The sequence below is a fragment of the Micromys minutus genome, assembly GCF_963924665.1.
Source record: "Micromys minutus genome assembly, chromosome: 6".
Taxonomy (NCBI): domain Eukaryota; kingdom Metazoa; phylum Chordata; class Mammalia; order Rodentia; family Muridae; genus Micromys; species Micromys minutus.
This window is the reverse complement of record NC_137975.1, coordinates 53032199-53056889: the sequence shown is the minus strand read 5'-3', so window position 1 is coordinate 53056889 and position 24691 is coordinate 53032199. Positions and strand designations below refer to the sequence as shown.

At 40.5% G+C, this 24691-nt stretch overlaps 1 protein-coding gene across 13 annotated transcripts in view; it reads left to right on the top strand.

The window, feature by feature from the left end:
- The window catches only part of CELF2 (CUGBP Elav-like family member 2), a 291604-nt gene that overhangs the window by 128488 nt on the left and 138425 nt on the right, over positions 1-24691 (top strand). For all 13 annotated transcript variants that reach the window (XM_080918103.1, XM_080918108.1, XM_080918101.1 and 10 more), the window contains one exon: positions 4781-4977. In XM_080918103.1, the coding sequence (XP_080774229.1) occupies positions 4781-4977 (197 nt within the window). The remainder of the gene's footprint in view (positions 1-4780; positions 4978-24691) is intronic.

The window sequence follows — 24691 nt, the reverse complement described above, 5'->3', positions numbered from 1 at the left end:
CCAGCATTGTTACTTTTCATCTTGACTCTGAGACTCATGCCAGCAGTGTCCCCTGGCCTCATGCTCTCTGACTTATGCTCTCGTTCCATTTGGCACCTGTCCTAGAGGAATCTTAGAGTAGGTTCTTTGCCAAGGGCAAAACAAAATTGGTATTCAGGGTCTTGTTGAAGTTTTCAGGCAAGGTGCCCAAAGACGTACATGTCTGTGTCCAAGGTCTGCAAGTGGTCACAGACTCCTCATGAAACAGTACTACTTCAGGGATTCTCTGAAGAAGTCTAGTTCATGGAACAAGAAGGAAAGACAATTGGCTTTTAAATCCTACTGTGTCCATATTTTTACAGTGTGATTCCTTACATGTATTGCATTGGGAAAAGGCACTTTACTTCTGTGGCCCGCCTTTGCTTCATTTCTGAAGTAAAGATGATTCCAACTGGAACTTTATGGTATTGTGTGTCAGATACTTGGCAAAGGTTTCTGGCAGAGAGTAGGCCCTCTATTAATACTATTTGGATTTGAATCTAAAGTTCTACACTATAAAAGGCACTGTTCAGTGCTCCATGGAAGGTAGGGAATGAAGAAAAGCAAGCTAGTCCTAGTTGCTAAAGTCAATCAGACTCTTTTCTGACAAAGCTCTTAGAAGAGGGTTTTGTTGAGATGGGAGGATATGTATCTATAATCCTCTTTGATGAGTACTTTGGCTACCTATGTTCCAGGCAAGAACCCCCAAAAGCTTAACTTAAAATCTGACTAACACATGAACTTTGGCTAACTCAGAAGTCTCTATACAGCCACATGAGAACTGAAGTCACTAGATTGCCAAGAGAAATATTCTTCAGCCAAGAGAAAAGATCTCAGAGTCCAAAGGAAAATTCATTAAGGTGTATTAAAACAAAATTGTTATCAAAATGAAGTAACAATAAGAGAGTTAGTCATATAAGTAGCCCAAATACATTTTTTATTGTAAATGTTTGGTGGTGGTTTTAGTTTATACTAGATATGACTGGATTTCATTACATACAGAATTATTATACATCTTCCAAATGATCATTTGCAAAATGACCAACAAGAAAGTACGTAAAAGGATGTGTGGTAGCTCCTCATCCAAGTGACTCTGTAGAAGTAGAGAAGAAAAGCTCTAGACAGATGGTGATCTTGTGGTAATTGGTAACTGAGAAGATGTGGGTTTCAAAGCACCTTTAAAGGCTCATAAGCTGGGTGCTTTGCAGCATGTTTCCCACAGATAAAAGAGTGGCATGTGTAAATTTTTCCAGCATTCCTGTTTTTATTTGGGAGTGTGATTCAAGAAATCCAGTAGGGCTTGCTTTAGAATTTGTCTTTGATTTGTTTTGAGCTGTCTGTACTCTACTCAAGCCATACTGAACAGAATGTTTAGCCACGTGGTGGATTAGAAATACTTTGCACTTTGGGGCCCTGGGGCATAGATTTGGATTCTAACTATAGTTCATAATCTGGTATTCTTAGGAAGGGAACTTATTTCTCGGATGTTGGCATTTGAAAAGTACTACTTTCTCTTAAGACCGTCTGAGAGTTGAAAGTGTAGAACACTGCCAGATGTGGTTGATCACCTGTGAAACCCCAGCTCTTGCTAAACAGAGAGAAGTGGATCTCTGTGAGTTCAAGGTCAGGCTGTTCTACATATCCAGTTCAGGCCAGGCAGCCAGGTCTATAAAGTAAGACTGAAAAACAAACAAAAAGAGCCAAAGCCAATTTTTAAAAAGTAAAGTATATAGCATAGTATCGGCATATCTGCAATGCTATTTCACTAGGAATATGAGTCATGTTTGCATTTACACAAAAATTGAATTAAGAAATAGATTTATGGGGCTGGAGAAATGGCTCAGGGGTTAAGAGGACTGACTGCTCTTCCATGGGTACTGAGTTCAATTCCCAACAGCCACATGGTGGCTCACAACCTTCTGTAATGGGAAATACCATTTTCTTGTGTGTCTGAAGACAGCTATACTCATAAATAATAAAATAAATGAATCATTATAAATACTGAACATTTGCTGTTTAAAAGAACACTAAAAATAGATTTATGATGGTCACTTGTGGTAATTATGTAAAAAAAAAAAAAAAAAAGCACACACATAGTGAGAACAACAAGATTTGTAGAACATTCTGGGCCATGTGCCTCTATGAGGTGGTATCTGTTGTTGCCCTTTTATAGATGAAGGATCTGAAGCTCAAAGTAGCATAGTTAGAAAGCGATGATGTCTGGGCTCGGAGCCATGCATTTGCCACTGCTCTGCATCCCTTTGAATGGTAAGAGGTCCAAGGTTTCTAGGAGGGACTGGGAGACATGTGAAGTAAGTGCTTTCTATCGTAGGAAGACCAAAGAAGCGAGCGAGCGAGTGAGTGGGCATTCATCCCTCTGTGCAGCTTTCCTCCCCCTCTGACTCTTAGTTTCTGTTGTTTGGGAAAGCATTTGCAGTAGGAACAGTGCTTACTGCCTGCTCCAGAACTCTAAGTTTAGATATTAGACAACTGTGCTGCGGCCTAACTCTTGTACTGCATTGGTCGTCATCCAGCTTCCGCTTTCTGTTAGCTCAGACCTGTAGCAGCGCCTTCCTCCTCATCTTGCTGGTTGTCAGCAGCAGTAACCACGAGTCCTTCCTGTCCCAAAAGTGATTCTTGCCACACTCTGAGCTTTCAAAGTGCTGCACACACTGCATCCTCTACTGCAGAGAGCTAGGCCAACTCCACCCTGTGCCATCACAACTCCACAGGCTGAACTGTTTGTTGAGTCACAGTGATGGGAAATAAGATAGGGTAAGATAATGGTCTAGGCTAATAGAAACAGCATTGTATTATACCTGGATTGTTGAAAAAAGATTTTGTATTCAATATTTTATTCAGTAGAGCATTTTTATAACAATAAGGTTGATTAGAGAATGCTCTAAAATGTTTCACATTCAGACAGTAATTGTTTACTTCAATGATTAAAACACAAAGTGGTCACATGGGCAGTGATAGAGGTGTGGAGATCAAGGCACCTAGTGAGGGGCCTGACCTCATTACCTCTCTGAATTAATCTGAATTGAGGTTTTTGTTTGTTTGTTTGTTTTATTTTTTTTCCATTCTCCAAGCTCTTACCTTTTAGGAGGTTGTGTTTCTGTGTGAATGTGACAAACTTTTCAGTCTATATTAGTTTGTCCTCAAGTTCTGGAACTGCCCTCCATAGCTCCCAATTTTTTCCATGCTAAAGATTGCAGGCATGCTTTGGGGGGTGAGGGTGGGGTCGCTCTAGTGAGTTTAGAACTGCAGCAGCTTTAAAGTATTCTTTTTGTTTGTATGTTTCTTGCAACAAACTAAGGACTTCTGTTTAAGATCTTTATCTAGTAAAGTTTTGGTATTTCTCGGAGGCTACAGTGAAATCACACCTGCCATTTGTAGTTTAGTGTGTCATCTTTCAGAGCTGCTGAAGTAGTGAAGTGGTCACCTACAAGGCTGCAGCTACTGAGCTGCTGGCTTTGCCCTTGTCAGGGGCTTCGTATGGCCACAGGCTGACAAACTGCACTGTGAAGGGCATATGCGGAAGCAGTGAGCATTCTACAGAGAGGATGGGGCACACAGTGTGTTGGGTGGGGGTTATGAAGAAAAGATACTTGGCTTACTTTATTATTGTCAGAGGGGAACTCCAAAGTAAAAAGACTTCATCATATCGGGCTCGCAACAAGTATTCTCTCTAAATTTGGGTCTGGGAAATGATAGGAATAAAGACATATAAACGCTTATGCTTTAGTTCTTCGTATCTGCGCCAAATATTTACTGGAGCTAGGAGAAGAAAAAGCAGACCTTTGCTTCTCTTTCCCAAACGTGTGATTGTTTAGAACTTAAGTGCAACATCTGGAAGTCAGATATACAGAGAGCAATTTATGGAGTGTGAAAGATTTGAAATATTCAGTGTCCTTTAGTGGGAACTCAACTTTTTGTGTTGTATTTTTTTTCCCAACACAAAGCAAGCAATTCTGAGATCACTTTTGCCTCTCTGAATTAAGCCCTTTGTGCTTGGGTCCCATAAACAATGTGCTTTTTAAAGGGGAGGCCCTCCCCCACCCCCCAGCTCTGGCCCTTTTCTCTAGTGCAAGCAACCAATCAGCTGCACCGAACTGCATAGCTGGAGCGCTTTCCATTCTGAGCAGCAACAACGTACTAATTTGATGCACACATGGATGCCTCTCGCACTCCGCAAATTCGTCACCAGCATCTTGCATTAGTCATCTGATGGGCTGCCAAGTGTTTCATTTTCTTTCCATGTGACTTTATTATTACCACCTCTCTTCCAAAACCTCTGAAAAAAGGGCGGGGAATGAGGGAGAGGGAGAGAAAGCCAGCAGAAATCCAGCTCTGCCTTTCTTTCCCAGGGATAGCCAGTGCAGAACTGATAATGCTGCCGATTTGTGGTGTGTTGATGGCAGCCTTGCCAATTGAGACCTGCACTTAACTTGCAGCTGCCTCCGAAGCTCGGGTTCTGAGATGCCCATGCCCTGGGTGACAGGCGGCCGTCACTGCCCTGTGCTCTGGAGTCAGTGCTGAACAGCAGCAGCATGCAGTGAAAGCATCGCGCTGCTGCTGAGAAGCAACCTCATGGTGCCTCTGCTTTGTTTTAGTTCATCAAATTTCTACGACTCATTAGGCACTTTCCCCTGTGCTCCTCTTCCTCTTTCCGCCTCCTCATCCCCAACCCCCACTATTTTTTCTTCCTGTCCTTCACCCTGAAGCCCTAACTCTGGCTCCTGGTTCCGTTTTTTGACAGTAACGGCACAGCCAACAAGATGAACGGAGCTTTGGATCATTCAGACCAGCCAGACCCAGATGCCATTAAGATGTTTGTCGGACAGATCCCTAGGTCCTGGTCGGAAAAGGAGCTGAAAGAACTTTTTGAGCCTTATGGAGCTGTCTACCAGATCAACGTCCTCCGGGACCGGAGTCAGAACCCTCCCCAGAGTAAAGGTACAGAAAGCATGTGGCGCATGGGATAGGGGTCACTCAGGTGTCTGGGTGGGTTTAATGACTGGGGTGGGCACATCTGGGCTGGCTAGAGATCACAGAGCCTTCAGTATGCAAGAGGGAGGGCAACAAAGAGGAAGGGAGGGCAAGCTGACAGCAGCTGGTGCTGCCAGCCCTGGTATTCAGGCTACGCCTCAGGGCTCCTCCCAGAATTTCCCGCCTGCTGGGACAGGTGGGACTCAAGGAGGGCAGGAATGCTTCCCAGTGTTTTATGGTCTCCTCTTTGCCCCTATGAGGTCACAGTCTAAGCACTGTAGTCTCTGGGCGGAGTTGCTGCTTCTTTAAGGAACAGTATTTCTTAGCCTTGCATTTCAGGAGCTAACTCTTTCTATACTACCTTTTCATGATCTCTCATGTACATTACACTTTTCCATAGCCCATAGAGACCCTCAAATGATCTGCAAACAGTGGGATGCCACTGTTGGGATAGAGAAGGGTTCACTTTGAAGACAGATGCTCATTCTTGGGGGGCAACAGAGATCATAAAGAGAACTGTGCCTGCTGGAACAAGGGATAGTGCCGTAGTGGCATGAGATCGTTAACACACCTTCAGACATATTCAAGGCTTATCAGAGATACGAGTAAAGTGAGAATTTGGTGCTTATTACTACCTCCATTTTAATATAATGGTGATTGGGTGGAGGTTGTAATTATTAAAATAGAGGCCAAGAAATTGGTTGATGTTTCTGTGTTTCTAAGTCCTACATTGTCAGCTCTCTATGGACTGCATCTAAAATGTCTCCTCTGCTGCTACCACCTGGTTTCTGTTCCTGTTTCTTTTTGCTTTAGTGATTTTATTCTTTTCTTGGTCTCTTCTCAGGGCCTCTCCTGTGGATTCACAGTTCCTTTCCTCTGGGCTTTGCTGTTTCTGTCCGGCTCGTTGTCTTATTTCTTGTGCATCTTGTAAGAGGGAGCGCATCTTCTGATTTGTGTGCTCTGTAGTTAGGCACATGAACCTTACCTTATACTTTTTCTGCACCTTTTAAAAATAAAAGAGTAAGAAAAATTTAAGACTAATATTCAGCAATTCTGTGACATGCTGGACCATTTCCTGTTCTTTATGGTGCTGAGGTCTACTGGGCTTTGTGGAACTTTGTAAAGGAATTTAAAAGCCCCCAACTTTGTAAAGATAGACAAACCCACCTTCATATTTTGTTAGTAAAGTAGTCCCCCCCCCCCCCGAAAAAAAGAAAACATACCATTAAACACTATGGCTGTTTTTAAAAAGGTTAGAATATTGTGTCTACAAATAATAACCCCTATAATTAGATATATAGACTCTTAATATCTAAAATGTAAATCAGTAAAATGTAAAAACACAAATCAGAGTGATGTTAGATACCTTTGTGTGACTATTTAGATGTTTTCCATACAAATTAGGAGTTCATTGTAATATTTTCATACTATCCTACATAAGACAGACAGCATAATGCATAGTTCTGGATTAATTAGTTTTCAGACAAGTCCCTTTCCATTACTCAGAGTAGAACTCAAAAGAACCTAGTTATAGCAGCAGGCACACTGCATCCTCACCTGGGAACATGGGACACTGATCCTGAGTTTATTGGCCTTTTCTAAAAGGGTGGCTGGCCAGATACTCAGAAGTCAATTGTTACTATGATTCCTGATTGCTTGCTTTATATCTTCTGAGTATGTTTCTTACATTGGTCCCAAGACCTTTCTCCCAATCAAGTATATTCTATGTATGGCTTAGCCATGTGTTCATTTGAGCACTACCTTATTCAGACGGAGTTTGAGACTATATATTTTGTCAATTTCTATTCACTGGCTCTTCTGAGTAATTAAGAAGCTTGAACTCAAGCTCTTGTTGAGGGAGAGAAACCAAATACAGGAACTCTGGGGTACATTGCAACATATCAGGCCCTCTACTGAGAACTTTATGTAAGTTTCCACTTAACTTTTACCAAAAGTTTGAAGGGTGATAGCACCAGTCTCATTTTACAGATGAAGATACTGAGGCTCATAGAAGTTAAGAAATGCAGTCCAGTTTTCTCAGCTAGTAGTCCCTCTGGACACTATTCATCAGTCTTCAGTTTGTCTCTCAGTGAGAGATTAAAAGGGGGTGAAAGCATCATCTGCTTCCTTTCATGGCTTCATTTTCATAACTAAATGACCCCCAAGTGAAAAGACTGTATTTCTCTCTTTAAAAGCACTGATGGCTTCATTTCTGCCTTTGTGTTTAGTTTTTGTACTCATGGGTTTAGATTGTATGCCACTCCAACTCATGGTACCATGGATAGGAGTTAGAGATGAAATCATTCAAATCTTACCTTTGGAAATACGGGTCAATTTCTATTACTTCGAACTCAGAGTCTAGGATTAAATGTTGCTTGAAATATACAAGCTGTAAGGTAAGGCTTGTTGTACAAACATCTCTGTTGTAAAGGTATTTGTTGTGATGGGATTTGGGCCCTGTAATGACACTGCTCCCAGAGGCGAGCCGTTTTTAGCTGCTTACATGTAGAAAGCAACAGCTACCATTTTCTTTGCATCAGTACCTGCGTATGCCACATATAATGTTTATATGTAAAACTGAATTGCCAAGTACAGTTACAATGTTTACACAAAATTGATGCCAAACCATCAGAAACCAGAATTACTGGAGGCTTTGTTTAAAAGTGGTTTAAATTCCCTAAGCAAGGCTTTTGGATGGCCTTGATTCATTGCCTCATTTGCCTTGATGGCTTGACGGGAAGAGACAAAAGTTGCGCTCTTACTTAATGCAGGTGAGGTCGAGTTGTCTTTTTCTTTGCATCTTATGTGCTCTTTAATCATGAGGTATAAAAGCTTTACCCTCTTTTCATTCTTTTACGAGTTGAAGTATAAGCTGTTTCTTCTTTTTTTTCTCTCTTCTTCCTCTTTTTCTTCCTCTTTCTTCTCACAGGTGTGTTATTCAAGCAGTTTCAGAAACTAGGAAATCTAAATAAGTAGACTGTCTAGTCTGTTAGGACTTAAGAGGAACAAGATTTTAAGTCGTCGTTTTATTTATGTATGTGTATGTCTGTGTACAGGCATGTGAAAGCACACATGTGGAGATCAAGGATGACCGTAGGCAGCAGGTCTTGTCTTCCACCTTGTTTGGTCTCTTTCTTCTTTGCTCCAGTGTGTGCCAGACACACTGTTAAAATGAGTAGGCCTGTAAGCTATCTTTTGGAGGCCATCTTTCCCCTTCATCTTTATACAGGAATGCTAGTTACAAATGTCTGCTACTATACCTGGCTTTCCATGGGTCTGCAGAGCTGAACTCAGCCTCACATTTGCTTAGCAAGTGGTCAGCTGGTGGTACCATCTCCCCAGCCTAAGAGGAGCACGTTTTATTCAGTGATTATCTGCCACTTCTGCAGAAGCTGAGAAATACTACAGAATGGGTAAAAATGTGGCCTTTAGATCCAGACATGCATAAATCTAGTTCTTGGCTCTGCTTCTCTATGAGTATTTCACTGGGCAGTTTAGCTCATCATTTCAAAATAATGGGGAGTGATTTCCATGCTGGAATGTGGTGGGAACCTGATAAAAGAGATTATTCTAATTTTAAATCTTTATCATATTTGTCTTTTAAAAATTTAAAATCTAAGAACAATAAAGTAAACACATGGGTCACTTCAGTAAAGGAATGAGATAATAGTGACTTAAAAAGAAGATGTACATACTGAAATTAGAGTTCACAGAAGTAAATGAATTTTATTTTACAGGATATAGGAAAAGGAAGCATCTTTACCAAATGTTAAAACCACTAATGAAATTTAGTAGATAAGAGTTGATATTAAATGTTATAAGTAGATGAACTTAGCATAATTTAGAGAGGGAGGGAGGTAGGGGGAAGCAGGGAATAGTCTGAAAAGTGAGGTCTCACAGATATAAAATATGTAAAATGAAATGGAAAAAAGGAAAATCACAAACCTAAGCATTTATAGGATAGGGCCAGGTTTTAGATAGTCTTTGTTCTAGGATTTAAAAATGGGAGAGGTGAGTTTGGTGTGCTGTGCTCAGAACGGTGCAGGGGAGGGAGTGAGTGGCTGGGCGTGGGCGGAGTGGAAGGAAGGAAAACTTGGAGCAGTGATAGTGCAGGCATCCTGCTGTGTGTGGAAGAGATGGGAAGACATTCCCAATGGTGGGAACAGTGATAAGAAGAAAATTTTGGAAACAGAAAAAATTTCAATTTTGACGTGCCCCAGAACGGTCAAGAATAATAGGTCCAAGAAAATACATTGAATATTGTGCTAGGACTAAGCAGCATTTCAGAAGGAAGATGGCAGCTTAGGAGAAGAGAAGTTGAGGGTGTATGTATGGGGCCTTCAGTATTGAACCTTACTAGTTCTATAATCAGGAAAGAACACTGTATGCATGCACTGCTGATGTTACCACTCTTGCAGTTGATGTAAAAATAGACCCAAGATGATCATAAAAATACAAACACCAGGGCTCTTGAAAGGAGAGAAGGAAAAGGTGAACATCAGTAGAAGGGCTAAAGAAACTTAATTTGAGACAACAGTGCAGTTAGGAGGAAGTAACATTTAGAAAATGTTAACATAGAGGATGAAATACAATATTTAGCAAATAATATTTAGTAACAATGCCCCCTCTGATTTTGTGGTACATAATACATTTCTGAGAGCTCCCAGTGGAATTGGGGATTTATGAAGAATAGAATTTATTGGTTTGGGAAATTGAACAGAAGAACTATTGAAAAGCAAAAAGGGCCCCATGCACTCAGATTGTGTTTCACAGCAGACCTGAAGAGGCTGTGGTTCTGGAGAACTTCAGGAGACAAGGAGACAGCATGTTAGTGGTCTGCACCCAGGCAGAGAATTGGGATGACAGAGAACCTGCAGATGGGGCTAAGCTGATGTGGTGAGGTCAGATAGGGTAGCAGAGAGGCTGGAACATGGTCTCCATGGTCTAAAGTACAGAACTGGTGGAGCTGAAAGATTATTCCTTGTCTCAGAGGAAAAGGAAGAACCATGTGCTGGAGGAAGTGCAAGATGTAGATACTGTGTTAAGACCAAACATGGGACTCATAACTATTAGTAATGAAATATGTAGATTGGGCCAACATCAAAATTATAATCCATGGTCATGGCTTCTAAAGAAATATGCTCTATAATGAAGGCTCTGTCTGTTTTTCTAAATTTAAGTTAATATACTGGTTTTACAGGAATGAAAACCAAGTGATTAAAGTGACTTAACCCTTGAGTCTGTTAGTCGGGAATGAAACCACAGTCTTAATCTAATGCATTGCTGATCACACTTTACTGTATCTTCTTTAATGACTTCTGCAACAAAGACTTAAAAGGAGAAAATGATTTGTGTTGACTGTCTCCATACTGTCCAGGCCAGAGAAACAGAACTTGTTTTTCATGATGTATGCTAGGAGGTCACAATAATCCTGCTATGCACCCCTGCATTGCTCAGAGCTCAGTATTTTCTGGTTGAAACAAAAAATTCATGTCTCCTTTGGAAAGAGATATTATTACCTCCAAGTTTCAGAAGAGCAGCTTCCATGATTAGGACAGTGTTACAGTCCCTTCTTCCTGTCAGCCCCGCTGCTGTCCAGCCCAGGAGACTGGCCCCATTAATCTTAGGATATGATGGCAAGGCCTTTCTTCCCATCTCACAGCTTCACTCAGTGTTTGAGAATTATCCATTAATGCAGTCTAGCGTTGACCTTCTTTGTCTGTAGTTCAGTGCCATGGATACGTTTCTTGAGAATGAGGCTGGATGGCTGGAGTGTGAACAGTGACCGGAAGATACCAAGGCCTGACTGTTGTTCTTTGAATTTCAGAATTGGCAGAGTGTCAGCTCACAATCCAGATGATTCTTCTTGCTCTGGTAGAAAGAACATGGGCCTTGGAGACAGGAGACTTAAACAGCTGGTTCTTAGGACTGTAAAGTAGTGGAGAATGAACCTCCATTTGTCTATCCGCGGGACACCTACCATTAAGACATGCCTTACAAACTCAGTAAATAGCAGATGTGAATGCTGTTAGTACCGTGCAATGGTGGCTGACCATCGCACAAGCTACATTCTTCTTGGAAACGCTACAGGTCTATGAAGAATACCCTTGGTGAGTTTATAGTTGGTTCTAGGGGTGCAGAGGCTACAATGAAGTGGTAAAATACGATTCTACATTTCATGCCATTCCTTTCTTCCTGAAAACCTGTATCAGAGTCTTACGTCATACACAGGGTGTTAGGACTAAAGGTATGTGCCACACATTTAACTGCCCTACCTACATTTCTTAAAAAGTAAAATTGCACACTGGATGATGTGGATTTTCCTATTTTTAATGGTCCACAGAAAGGATTCTTTCATCCTCAGTTCATTCTTTTATCCTAACAGAAGTCTCTGTATTATTTACCATGATACTTCTTTATTATTAACTGGCTGAGGACCAGCATGGTAAATATAAAACACAATCAGAATTTCTATATACATGTAGGCAGGAATCCTACTCCTGCCTTGTGAAAAATGGGTACTAGTTACATCATATGGTTGTATTAAAAAGAATCATTAGAGAGCTGGGAAGGAGGCCTAATGGGGGTAAAGTGCTTGCTGTGTGTGTGTGTGTATGTGTGTGTGTGTGGACCTGAATTCTAATTCTCAGGCGCCTTGTAACACTGGCTATTGTAGTGTGCATCTGTGAACCTAGTGTTCTCACGTGAATAGAAAATAGAAGACTTCTCCCAAAACTGAGGCTCCACTCACATACATGAACAGGAACAAGCATATATGTATACATGCATGTACACCTCACAAAAATAAATGAAAGAGTTAATGGTATAGATATTTTTCAAATGGAGTTTTAAATAGCACCCATTGGATGATTTAAGGTAAAGGACTGAGAAATGCAAAATAATTTTCTTTAACTTCTCATAAGAAGGAATCCCTTCTAATCCCATACAGTGGAGAGGGTGGCTGGGATGTGTTTGATTTCTGTAACTTCAATCAAAGGGCAGTTTCTACCCTAGCAAATAATGTTTACTGTGGGTACACTTGATCTTTATCTCTCTGGAGAGAAAAGAAGAAGAAAGGGAATGAGGGCGATACAGAACACACAGACTGCCAGTATCAAAGAGGACAAGAAATTACTCAACACTGCCTCTAACTATTTTGTTTTGCTTCTCCTCTGTCTGGAACATTAAGTCGTCATAAGGCCCCAGTTGTCTTGTTCCTGGTAGATTTAGCTTTCTGGAGTTACAGCTTTCAAAGACTTAAGGAATGTAGACTTTGGACAGAAAAGAAAAGCTTATCTTGGTAGAAATTTCACGTGAGAGAAAACTGAGGGCTCATGACTCCGGTCTTCGAATGCCTTCAACACGTATTGCTATCCAAATGAAGACTGACACCTAGGCGGCCTCACAGTTTGCCTTTGCCGTGATCCCCTGCCTGCTTAGAAGCCCAGTTTGTCTTTCAGTGGCACCTAAGGAGATTCTCTGTGGCAGAGGAGCTGTAGCACCTATTACATGATTGTGCCATTAAACGATCAGACTGTGGGCATCATGAAACCAGCTCTTTGCAAATAAGCAGTCTAGCTTCCTCGCCAGAAATATGCCCTCCACAAGGAAATTCTGTTACTTATTTGGAAATACCTTAACCATTGCCAGACAGCTGCCACAATGTACCTTTCTTCCCCACTGTGGACCCAGTGGGGCCTAGAAACTCACAGGCTCTGATTAAAAGGTTTACTTTCTTCTATCTTCAAACTTTACTTCTGATGAAAGTTTAAAATTGATTTAAAAAGACTTTGAAATGTGCATATTGAAAACAATGTCACACACCTTTTGAAAGCGCCTGTCATCCTTCATAGCTTTACCCACTGTGAGATGTACTGTTATGTAGTGTAGTTAATACCACTTTTTTTCCTTACAGATATTACCCAAAATGCTAAGGACGTTTATTTAGACCTAACGTATCAGATTGGTTGTCCTTCATCCTAATTTTAATGATTCTGGGTCCACCTATTCTTAGCTTTCTTTTCTAATATTGGTTGGAACTTCTTACAAGAGTATTCTTCCTCCAGTTTCAAGCAGGCATCCTGAAGGTACCACTGTGAATAAATATAGATCATTACAATCATCAAAGCTTTTGAAAACTACAAGGTAATTTAAATAACTAGCCAAATGGAAAAGTAGAAATTAACCTAAATAATATTGTCTTAAAATAATTTGTTTGGGTAGCAAAAGTGATAGATGCTAGTGTATTGGCTTTTAGTAGAGTTGGTTAAGGAAATTGAAAGTATTTTGACCCATATTGTAAAAGTCAGCAGAATATTAATTGTAGGCATCTCAGTAATATTTTGGGGTTAATATTAGAAACACTATGGCAGTAAACCAGAGCAATAGACAGATTAAAGAACTGGGCCTCAGATCAGCTTTGATGAGTACATGCCATGGAGAAAGAAGCCCAGGAGGCATGTGTGAGATAATATACCGTGGTGTGCTGGCTTTCTCCAGGCTTCTTTTCAGCTGACTTGGGTGCTCAGCTACATGGAAGTCGAACACAGAGTAGCAAGTTTTCCTCCCCAAAGGAAAGAGCTAATCAGTGAATAGGGACAAATCACAATGGTAAAAACTCATCAAGGTAGATGGGGATAACAGTTCAGACACCACAGAAATTGACGCCTAAGATCAATATTTTTTCACTCTCTATGTAAATGACTGAGAGAGAAGTTTCTCCTAATCTACTATTCAGACTCTGGCATTAACTCAAAGTAGAGAAACTCATAATATATACTTGAGGCAGTGATTATATTGAAGAATAAAGAAACATAATTTCTCTATTTCTATTAAAAGATCATAAGCTGGAATCAGAGAACAGAAGTAAAAGGTTAAAATTGAATGTTCTGTGATGATATTCTTTAGCTCACCTGGAGCCCCATCATTATTAAATATTTTAAGGTGAGTTATGCCTTAGGTTTCTGTAGCAGATTCTGTAGCCCAACTTCCCAAGCAACCAAGATGTGTCTCCTGCAGGCTTCATAAAGGGCAGCTGGTTTTTCACCCTCTTTCTCTATGTTAACTTCATGTTAAAGTACAGATGCTACTATAATTCAATGGAGATCATCTTCATAGACATATGGAAAGTTAGACAAGTGTTTTAGGCAGTGAAGTGTGTAGGAAAAAAGGCATCTGACAATATAATGAGCCACACTGCCCCAGATGTTGAGTTACAGAGGATACAGAAGCAGAAGCACAGATGGAGCAGGGAGCTCAGTAACTTTTTACTATGTGAAGCCTTTTGTTGTATCTAGGGCACCATGCCCAGGATTAGCAAGTGTTACTGAAGTTACCCAAGTACATGAAGACATACCAAAGGGGAGCAGCATGGATCACAAAGGTCTGGGAAGGCAGACCCACATGGAAAGGTCTGCAGGTTAACTTAAAAGGACTGAGCAGTAAGCCAGAAGAGGAAAACCCATAACAAGGAATTAAAAGAGGGGTTGTGCTCTTTTTAGAAAACAAACAAAAACCCAACTGTGAGGCTCTGTATAGATAAGCTCTTTGAGTTAATACTAAACCTTGGGATTCTGGTACCTATACTATAAATGTTGGGACATGAGGTAAAGTACAGAGTTTGAACCAAACTTTTATATAGAAATGGTAAACAGAGCACTGTATAAAAGTTAAGAAGATGGGGGTGCAGCAGATAACTTAGCAGTTCTCAAGAGCGGGCCTTGCCCATCTGCCATGCTTTGAAAGTTAAGATATCATTGAAAGGGAAATAGGTGGCCCAGAGTCATGTGGCAGTCAGTATTTTTTGGTGGCCTGCTGGTCAGAAACTATTATACTTAAGTACTCCAGAGTTCAGTGCTTTTACTGTGATAAAGATGAAATGAAAGATTAGGGGAGCTGAGGTCATGTGACAGGAAGGGTGATATTTCCCTTTTCAGTATCTTACCCACAAGGCCTCCTTCCTCTTTCTCTTCATTTTTGTATTCCTTCTTCTCTCATCTCACTCTGGGGAATTTAGAACAAAACCAGTTAAAGTCTCTTTCTAGAGTGTCTTTCTGAAGGTTTTCCTACTTAACACAGGAGATACAGCCTGCTGTGGCTCTTACACTGGCATAATGAGTCAGCCCCAATGTATCGAGCTGGCCTTCTGCTGCATTATTTCCCTGGGGAAACATGAACAAACATCTGTTTACCCAGATAGGTCACTGGTAACAGACTGGCATCCTTTCCTACCCAAATCTATCTTCAGATTTCTTACAGGAGCACGGATGACTCTGAAGCAGCTGCATCAGACCAAAGTCCTCCCAGCATGGGTGACAACAGGAAGGGTGTGTTGCTGGAGCTCCCTGGCCAGCTTGCAGAAGTGCCACTGAGTGGCCCCTATCCTACTCCTGGAGAGTGTTACTGGCTGTATTACCTTAGAATGGGCCTTCCTTTACTTTTGTGACCTTCCTTTACATTTGTGACCTGCCTGAGCCCTATAAGTCTCCATCTTCCATTTTCTCTCCAGAAAGGGGAAAATAACTATATAGGTCTTCAAAACTTACTTTTTAAACTTTGGTTTTACTTAAATTTTGTTTTGGGCAATTTCACATGTGTACAATGCATTTTTACCACCATCATCTCCCCTGCTGGTCTCCTTCCTGACAAATCCCCTGTTCATGTTCAAGTCTTTTCAGTTTGTTTTGTGACCAACCGAGTTTAATAAGAATCATGACTGTGGACTTTACTGCTTATCCAAAGCAGTACAGAGTCCTTTTTTACTGTAATGTTACTTAGCCTAGGGTCCTGATAAAGAACTGCCAGCTCCTACCTAATAGATGCTACTTCACATTAAGCTGACTAGTACCCATAATCCTCACAGGAAGCATGTATATTCCTGTGTTAAACTCTTACTATTGTTCTAAGCATCACTATAACCTGAACTTGGTTTTTTCTTTGCCCCTCTTCCCAAATTACTATGAAGTCCTCCCTGGAAGCCTTCTGAGGAGTCGAGTATAAAGTGTTGCAAGTCCACTGCTCAGTGGAGAAGTTAGCACATGGCAGAAAGAATAGAAGAACATAGTGAGAGGAAAGCAAATGACTGACACTGACTTGTAAGCTGGATAAGCTATGAAGTGTTCATTCTGAAACATTGTGTAGGGAAATATTGAGTGCTTCATCAATTATGTTGCTAGAAAATACACACAAGTAAAGTAAGTGTTTTTAATACTTTTAAGGTTGTGGTAGAATGAGTCAAGAGATGAGAAACAGTCATTTAAAGTCAGTGATCTCTTGAGAAGGGTGGTAAGCAGAGGAGCTCATTTAAATGCCAAGCTGAAGTCAGTAGTCCACATATTTGATCCTAGTGTCCTTGACATTCAGTATGGCAGACTCCTTTAAAATAATGACATGCCCATTTATTTTAGCTCAGTTTCCCTTGGGCATCCTCTTAGTAGCATAGATCTTTGGCTATATCCCTCTACATATTGGACTGTTTTGTATTGTTTTATATTTTCTGATTTTTATCATTTACATGAGACTTTATGGTTTGTTCAAAACTGACATTACAACTGAACCCTTGGCAGCATGTTCTGAGTCCCGTTTTTTGTGTATGCCAGTTACTTGGTTAGCTGATGCACACCTCTCTTAACTGCCAGCCACTGCCTGCTTTTGAAGATCGTGGTTGGTTTTATGGCAGTGTTCTGTGCAATAGAGGAAGTTCGCTGACTTGCGTGGCAGGAATGTCTGACAACCATGTTTGTCAATAACAAAAGTCATCTCACTGAGACTCCAGTTTGTTTCTTACCACCCTCCCCAGACTCAGCAGTTTTCAGAGGCCTGTACCCGATAGCTCATTTTGAGGGAAGATAATTCTTACAGAAACCACAACATTGGGAAGGAAATAAATGTGTTAACAGTTTTGATAGATACATTTCTCTAAAACATATTATCTAATTCAGATATCCTTTTCAGAAAGATTTAAATTGTATTTAGTAGGAAGATATTATGATAAATGATAGTAATTGCGAATTGGTCCTGTTGCCATATTACACACACACACACACACACACACACACACACACACGTGCATGTTCACATGCATGTGCATGTATGTACATGAGTATTGCTGCTCAAGAAAGTAAATATGGTTAATCCACAGTGCTTTTGAAGGTTCTTCTTTAAATCAGCTTAGTTCAGTGTTTATTTTCTTTATGTTTGTGAGAATATTTTAAAACAATACAGGTTTATTTAAAAGAAAATATAACCAACATGCTTGCCTGCATTGAGAGAAAGGACTGAGAGAAAGATCTCACTGTGCACGCCACTGCCAAACTCCAGGACCCACTGCTGGGCTCCGGGCACATTGTCCTTCCCCTTCCTGCTAATAGAGACAGAGAGCATCCCAGTTTCACTGTTGACTTTAAGCCACATACTTCAGGGGGACAAACAGAAAACTGGACTTTTGGTGGGTTTGTTTGTTTATATTTTAGACTATTTCATAAGATACTCAGTAAGGAGTTAGATTATATAATGAAGGGCCGTCTTGTCCTTTCTCTTTAGGACTCCTTAAGTAACTTGTTCACTTTGGGTGATGATACTAGTTAACCCAGAACAGAATAAGGAGGTCTTTTACCTCCTCCTGTTTCCAAAGCATTTTCCGTGATACTGTAATGAAAAGGGATGAGAAGTTTGTAGGCAATTGTAATCTCTGTAGATCCCTGAGTGAAGCTGATATATTTTAACAGTGGTCTTGGAAGACAACCATGTGTGACTCAATAGACACATCCTAATTAAAACAAGTAACAAACAACAACACAGGGTTCCTAAGTGCGGTAAATGAGAGGCTCAAACTTGGACTCTGAAAGCTCTTGCCACTTTACTAGCTGCAGGGTGACTTGGTCCTTTCATCAGCAACCCAGTTACAGAGAGAAAAGTAAGTGCAGTTTCCACACCCCAGCTCCAGTCCTCCCGAGCCAGGCCGCTGAGTGGGATCTTCTCTTTGTGAAGTGGAAATCTGTCAAATGGGAGCTCGACTGTGACTAGCAGCTCATTTTACACAGGCCATCTACAGCTGCCAGATGGTGACAGGCCTTAGCAGGTTTCTGAGCCCAGTATGAGTTGTCTGACTCTAGAAGTGGAAAGCACAGTCTTATTGGAGAAAATGCTTCTAAAACCAAGGCTTTGCTCTAACCTTGGCGAAGCAAGGAAAAAACTTTTAAAAAGATAATAAATAAATAAACCACATTTAAAAATTGCTTCTTTTAGGTTTTTCTCTTTATCTAATTGTGCTTTAACTTATGTTTAGAAGTACTGCTTTTAAGCCATACGTGGCAGGCTTTTGTACCAGAGGTTAAATTCCAAGGCAGATAAGTTGTGACAATTTAAGAAGCAAAAGAAGAGTATCAGAAAGTGGTTGTCTAAGTGAGCTGATCGATAGTTGCTGGGCTTGCCGTATGTCCTGAGGACTGGGATGCCTGGGAGATCAGGAAGAGACTGGCTCCGTGGTTTCCTTCCCGACACATCAGCTGGAGCTGCATGCGAGTGAATAGGACTATGGTCGAGCTGCCCTAGCAGCACAAAGAGCTGTGCTGATGCTTCTCCATCACATGTCTGCAGTGAGAATGCTGTACTCTCAGAGTACTTCAAAGTCAGGAAACCGTTAAACCACACTGCATCCTCCTTTGCCCTGCAGCCTCTTCCCCCACATGCTCAGGGAAATGTCTCCTCTTTATGAAACAAAGATGAAGTGATGTGTTTGAACAAAGTTTATAATCCCAGGAAAAATTGCTGATCTAGTCTTAAAATCTAACACATCTTTCAGAGTAATTTTTAATGTCCCTGTTTCTTCTACCTAAACCATGTGTGTTCCATATGACCTTGATCTAAACCTTTATACTGTATATGAAGTTCAAAAGGCAGCTTAGCCTCTTTTTTTTGTTCCTAGCACTTTTTCAAATAAAAGTAGTCATATAATATTATACTGTTAAAATCAAAGCTCGATGAACACTTTGAAAATCTTTTTGAGTTTCTAAGACTTATTTTCATAAATCTTCATACAACTCCCTTACATATTTTATTAGAAAAATGACTTTTATATCCCCCAAATTCATATTCCTCAATCAGTGTCTAGAATGAGGGAGACATTCAAATTTCTCTGAAGATTGAATGAATGAAGTAAATTTTGCTTTGTGCTTAGCACGAGCTTCTCTGTCTTTAGTCATTATAAACAAGCAGGCACATGCTTTTGTATATTCTGTGGCCTTACTTTGTTAACCTTATATGGTAGACACTGTGAGGTATCCTGGGGATACAAAGACAAATGCTGTGGTCCAGGTCCATGGGTTTAAAAACTCTTTTAGAAATTGGAGTAGAGTGTGGAAGTCTATAGATGAATTTGTGTTTGTGTGTGCATGCCCATGCATGCACGTACTATAGGGAAGGAATTGCAACATTCTTTTTTTAAAGCTGTGACCAAAGAAATGATGTTAACAATAGTAATGTACAAATCAGACAGAAGAACATCAGAACTGTTCTGTGTTCATGTTCAATGAGTACATTATCTTGCCACATACACACTAAAAGCCAGACTTTTAATAGTAGAACTTAATAGGTTTCCAGGAAGGCTGCACCTAACCTCTACTCTCAGGACAGCTACAAACAAGATTTCACTCAGGCTAGCAAAATGACTCAGTGGTTAAGTAACATTACACACACACACACACACACACACACACACACACACACACACACACACTTACACACATTTTTTTAAAAAATGTTTGCTCTATCCCCAGTCCTGTTGTGATGTCTGTCAGCACTGTCCCAAATGTACAGACCTGAGGTATTTCTCATGTGTGGTTCTACTTGTTGACCTGTTTATAACCCTTAGTTACTTGGGATCAGAAAGAGAAGACCAACCATGCATTTTATAAATTGTTAACATCATACACATTTGATATTTGGGTATATGCTCTCTACTAGTTTCAGTTCATCTCTGTGCTATATTTAGTTTCTGTTCTCCCTTTGCCTACCAGATAAAACTAACTTCCCATAAAAGGTATGGATTTGAATGGTGGCATAACTAAAAATGCACTAGTCATGATTGAGAACAGGGTGTCTGAAGTAAGTTAGTAATTGACCTCCAATTCCTGATCAGTCAGTCATCTCTCCATGACCTAGAATAAGCTACTTGATTTATCCTTGCCTCAGCTTTCTAATCTAAACAACAAAGGAGCATGGGGTTGTTGCATAGGTCAAGGGAGATCCTACTTAGAGCACTCATTGATGTCTGAGGTACAAAGCTATTTCTTCAGATGAGGAAGCTGAAGCACAGGTAGATGAGACCAGCCTTTGTTCAAAGCAATTTGGCCTTTCAGTAAAAGCAGTGCACAGTGTCATGACGGTAATTATAGCACCAATACTGACTGCTTATGTGCCGAGCCGTACCTGGATAGTGCCAAGGGCTTTCTCTCCACTCCCTCCTTACATCTTCTCACAGAAATATCTAGGGCACGTTGTGCCTCTCACCATGCCTCATGTGTTGTGTTACACTGCAGTTGTGTGTGCACTTTGATTGAACTTTCACTTCCTTGCTTTCAGAGGCCATTTTGTCTGTCTTTTATATTTGTTTGTTCCTTCTTTGTGTTTCTTAAGGCAAGGTCCTGTACCCCAAAAGGCCCTGAACTCAGAATCTTTCTGCTTAGCCTCCAGAAAAACTGCCCATGTGCATCACCACACCCAGCTCCAGCTCCAGCTGCCCTCCTCCGCCTGGACATTTAGGATTCAGTGCAGTGCTACACAAGGAATCGCTGCAGAGAAAACATTTTATCCCAGCAGCTCATCTTTGTCTTTTCCTGTTTGAAACACAGAGCCCACTGCATTCCAGACTTGAGTCAACTGGTGGGTGCCCTGTAGAGCATGAAATAATACTGCTTCAACTAAAACAGCACAAGTAAGGGAGTCACTTTAGGGTGTCACTGTAGTGTGAAGTGCTTTGACATTTAAGGTGAGAGAAGGAAGCAGAAAAACAACTCAGTGTGTAGCCTGAATGTCTTCCACCATAGGCTCTGGGTCTCTCAGCACTGTGCTCACCTGAAACCCTGCCAGGTCTACAGATGTTTCCTTTGGCTCTGGTGTAAAGAACCACACTGAACTTTTCAGAACAATTCTATTCTGGCAGGGACTGATGTGAAAGGGAGGTGACCACAAACAGAAATGGCCTCATGGGTTTCTAGTTTCTGCTTACTGAGTGCCAACACATGTAACGTTTTTATGAGGCTGTGAAAACTCCACTTTGTGAGTATTTGTTTGGATCTGTAAGATGATGGTGTGTTCTACCTAAGAGTGTGATCCTAGAAGTTCCTTGAAGGTCATGATAGATGGAGCTCTTCCAGACTTCAGAGTTGTTTGTTCATTGTTTTCCTTTGAAAACTTGGATTGTGACACACACAGAGACAAATTATTATCAGGAACAAGAGCAGAAAGACACGAAGAATGAGAAGTATGAAGTAGAAATAATCATGCAGATCCCAGTGTTGTAATCTCTAGCCTGCCATGTCTCGTTGCAAATGTTAGCTGTTCTTTGGAATTAGATGTTTTGTTAGTAGATAGCTCTACCTGCACTTTTCGTAAACATCTTTCCGTTGTCCTTGTTTACAGCAGTAGTCATTTTACTTCTTGTCAGTGACTCTCCCAGTCCTGGGGTTGGTTAGCTTTGACTCCTGCTCCCTTGCATTCAGTCGAATTCTGCCCGTCTAACTTACTGCTGCTCATTCAGGCTTCCTGTGACTGTCCCGCCGTCTTTACAGTGGCCTTTTTAAAGCCATTTGTGAAGACATGATAGATAAGCAGTATGTTCTGCATACTTAAAATCTGAAATATGGTAGCTTGTAACATATGTATATGCCTGTGAATTCATCACTATAACCTAAATAATAGACATATTTCTTAGCACCTAAAAGCCTCCTCGGGCTTGTGGAATTTCCTCTACCACATGTATACATACAGAGCACATTAGTTTGTTTTCTGTTGCTATATGTTGGTTTTTATTTCCTCAACTTTATCATAACAATAATAATCCACCTTGTACTTATTTTGGGTCTGGATCTTTTGCTTAATGTCGTGCTTATAAGTCTGTAGTCATAATGAGTAATCCTTTTGAATCAGTCCTTCTGTCCTTTTCCTTGCTGAGTAGTACTCAATCGAATGCATGTACTAAACATACGTTCATTGCTATTGCCACCTGAATCTGTTGTTGTTTTGTTTTTGAGACAAAGTCTCACTGTGAAGCTTGGCTGACCTCAGAGTCAGAGAGAGAGCTGCCTGCTGAAGCCCCCCAAGTGCTGGGATTTATAGTGCACACCACCATGTTATTCATTTTTCTCTGATCTCCTTTTTGATAGCTTGTGATCATATTTTTAAAGCTATTGTAAGTATTCAAACACAAGTACTTGTAAGGTATGTGTGTTTCTCCTGACTGCACATCTTCAAGTAGAGTGTCTATATAGCAGGTTTATGTTGAGCTTTTTAAGAAACTAAGGAAATTGTGCTCTTTTACACTTCTACAAGCTCTGAGTCTTTCAGTTTCCATACTCTTGTCAACAACTGGTATATTCTTAATTTAATTCTAGTGTAGGTGGAGTGGCATATGCCCCTGTGGCTATGATTTTCATTGTGACTAATGATACTAAAAAAATTTCCCAGTTCTGGGAACTTGTGTATTGTCTTAGGGATGATGTGAGTTCAGACCTTTTGCTTATCATTAATTGCATTGGTTCTTCATTTTTGAGATATATATATATATACTGTCTTCAGTAAATATATGTATGCCACAGCTGTAACCTTAGGGTACCATGCCATGCGGATTACTGTAGTTCATAGGTGTCATAGCTGGGAAGACTGGATTGCTTGGATGCTTTCATGGAAAGCATTCAGGTCATTTCTGGTTCGGGTCCTCTAGGCCCTGTGTTTCCAGTGCCTGCTGTCTTTGACAATAAAAACATACCTTTCACTTTGGGGAGCAACCAGTGGGAAATAGGACAGCCCTCACTGAAACCTCCAAAAAGGCTTCTAACCCCTGGTTGTAGGATTCTGTTCAGTTATCTTTGGCCCTTGGAGGGAGCTTTGTCAGCACAAGTGGGAAATTTTCATTTAAGCTGTATACATATATACAAAGATTTATGTGTGCTATAGGTGTTTTTAAGAACATACTTAATAATATGATTTCTTAGAACCTTTTCAAACATCCTTACTGTTATTTTACCCTCCCTCTGTATTTACTGTTCTCCCTAAAACACCTCCCTTTCCCCATGGCCCCACTCAGATCCCATGTGCTTTGCTGTTCCTCTGTCTTTTGCTCCCTGCAATGGTGCCTTTTCACTTTCCTGGTTTCTGCAGCAACTCAGGGTTATCCACTTACATCTGGAGAATTGGAGCTAGGAGTCTCCAATGCGGGAGCATACAGCGTGTGTCCTTCTGCCCCTGTGTTACCCTACACAGTATTAACGTTTCTAGTTTCATCCAATTGCCTGAAAAGGTTGCTCTTGTTTGTTCGTTTTTACAGTTGAAGAGTATTCCATAGTATATGTACCACATTTTTATGTGCCTATGTTAAGGGTTTTTGTTTTCTTTTGTTTTATCATTTTGAACATTCTTCACACTGATTTCCATCAGAGCTGTACCAGTTTGCTATCTTACCTTAATGACTGAGTTTGAGTTGTGCTGTCTTGGTTTCCATCTCTTCTTTTCTTGTATTTGGAGTTTATTGAGCTTCTTAGAACTATGAGTTCACTTCACAGTATCCATCAAATTTGGCAAGACTTGAGCACTCTTTTAGTACTTTGAACTGTCTCCCCTTGGAGATTCCATTCTCACATATCCCTTAACTTGCTAATTTGCTTTTCTTTTGATATTTGTTTTTTAGGGTCTTGTTTTTTCTGTTTGGTTTTCAAATGCAGATAATTAATCTTTTTCTGGGCAATACTTAATCTTTCTTTAATCTCATTCACTGTCCTTTTCATTTCAATATAGTTTCAAATTTTTAAATTCCAATTTGAATTCTTTTTAAAATTCTGTCTTTTGGAGCATCCTTAATATATGGCTAGTAGCTACTTTTGAAAGATTTTGCTGGGGGCTGGAGAAATGGCCCAGTGGTTAAGAGCACTGTGATGGTCTTCCAGAGGTTTTGAGTTCAATCCCCAGCAACCACATGGTGACTCACAACCATCTGTAATGGGAATCTGATGCCCTCTTCTGGTGTGTCTGAGGACAGCTACAGTGTACATATAAAATAAATCTTTTAAAAAAAGAAAAGAAAGGTTTTGCTGTTTCCCACATTTTTCGTTTTTCAAGACAGGGTTTCTCTATGTAACCCTGGCTGATCTAGAAGTCACTTTGTAGACTAGGGTGTCCTTGAACTCAGAGATCCTCCTGCCTCTGCCTCCCAACTGCTGAGATTAAAGGTGTGCACCACCACACCTGGCTTATTTCGAAAATCTTTATTCTTTTTCCCATTCTAAAGTTAAGCCTTCCTGAGTTCTCTTCTCAATATGCTATGAATTACAAGGTTTTCTAAACTGGTAAGATGCTACTATTTGAGGTTTTAAACCTTTTTGTTCTTTTATACATATTTGTTGAGACAAGACCTCAAAATCACCCTCTTTCCTTTGCCTCCTAAGCTCCGCATTACTGGTGGTTGTGAGCC